This window comes from Histoplasma capsulatum, genomic scaffold (assembly GCF_000149585.1).
Source record: "Histoplasma capsulatum NAm1 scaffold_52 genomic scaffold, whole genome shotgun sequence".
Taxonomy (NCBI): Eukaryota; Fungi; Ascomycota; class Eurotiomycetes; order Onygenales; family Ajellomycetaceae; genus Histoplasma; species Histoplasma mississippiense.
In genome coordinates this window covers 1-1,502 of record NW_001813935.1, presented here as the reverse complement: position 1 = coordinate 1,502, position 1,502 = coordinate 1, and the positions used below count along the sequence as shown (strand labels likewise).

Sequence of the window (1,502 nt, the reverse complement as noted above, 5' to 3'; positions counted from 1 at the left end):
CAGGCAGTGGAGACTCTCAAAACATGCTGTGAAGAGTTAAATGCAGACCAGAAAGAGTTAATCAGGCAAAACTCGAGCCTTAAAGATGAGATAACTGCTCTGAGAACCCAGGTGACACATAGACCAGATCAACGATCTTGGGCATCAATTGCCTCCAATAGCAGAATGAATGGCGAATCCTCAACCCCTCCACCGGCCCCAACGCCCGCGTCTACAAAAGCTGACAGGAAAGACCCCCCGCTCTGCGTCTGTATCAGTGTGGCACAGGCTTCCGACCCAATGGAATATGGAGGGTCCCTCACAAGATATCTCCCTGTGGAAGAGGTCAAAGCAAGGGTCACAGACGCCCTACAAAAGAATACACCAACCAAAGAAGTCAAGATCATCAGGGTAGGAATCACAAAAACAGGGTACATCATCCGCTTCCGGGATGAAGCCTCCAAAGACACTGCCAGTGTGAACAAGGGGTGGCTCTGGAACCTGGGAAACCAAACAAAGCTGGTCAGACCCAGATTTGGTGTGGTAGTACACCGAACGCCCACACATGAAGTCAACACCAAGGACAAACCAAAAAGCATGAAGAAGATATTGTGGCGGACGTAAAGCTTGCGAAAACAGAATTTTCTGCCACCCCCTGAAAAATAGTAGCAAAACACCGCAGAAATAACCAAAATATCCACGTATCTCTAGAATCATTCAAATATCATCCAATTCATTCAAATACGCACCTTTATCATCAAATCTGCACCTTTATCATCAAATCTGCCAATATGCCCCGCAACACCCACCGTTCTACTGCCTCGCAAGCTCGTAAAAGGACTCCAACTACCCTGCGCCTTCGTCTGTCCAAACCACCTGTTCCGGATGTTCCGGATAATGACGAGAATCCAACTGATGATGAGAAGGAGGATAAGGAGGAGGAGGAGGAGGAGGAGACACAGTCAGAAGATCCTCGATTTCTGCGAACACCTACCCCTGAGCCTGAGATCTCATTCAGGCTGTATGAACGGGTGATTATCAATGGGATAAAGTAGCCTATAAAGATCAAGTTACGGAATGTCACAACAAATGATATGACTGTCAGCTTCTATCGTATCCAATATCTCCCTCAACTCCTTCTTCATCTAATATTGTGTCTCCAAGTGAGATAATCAATGTGATGGTGATGAAATATATGATGGAAGGAATGGGAGGCATGGGAGGACTGAATTCAAACTTGTCATCGAATTCAAACTTGCCATCAAATTCAAACTTGCCATCGAATCCGAACCTGCCATCGAATCCAAACCTGCCATCGAATCCGAACCTGCCATCGAATCCAAACCTGCCATCGAATCCGAACCTGCCTCCTATTCGAAGTAGTCCAATCCCTCAGTTTGGTGAACACGCGGATCTGTTTAATGATGAGTTCTTCAACTGGTTGATGACAGAGAGACCTCGTAGGGCAGAAGCTCTTTTAACTGCAAAGAGCATTATCAGAAGAATCCACCCCAATTTTCCCC

General features: G+C 46.5%; 1 protein-coding gene across 1 annotated transcript; it reads left to right on the top strand.

Moving 5' to 3' along the window:
- Nucleotides 1–165: 165 nt before the first annotated feature.
- Nucleotides 166–1,362, top strand: HCAG_09165 (predicted protein; the record flags this gene model as incomplete). Its single annotated transcript, XM_001535839.1, has 3 exons — nt 166–599; nt 662–1,000; nt 1,185–1,362. The coding sequence occupies 3 exons, from the start codon at nt 166–168 to the stop codon at nt 1,360–1,362; spliced, it is 951 nt and encodes a 316-aa protein (XP_001535889.1).
- Between the last annotated feature and the right edge of the window lie 140 nt (nt 1,363–1,502).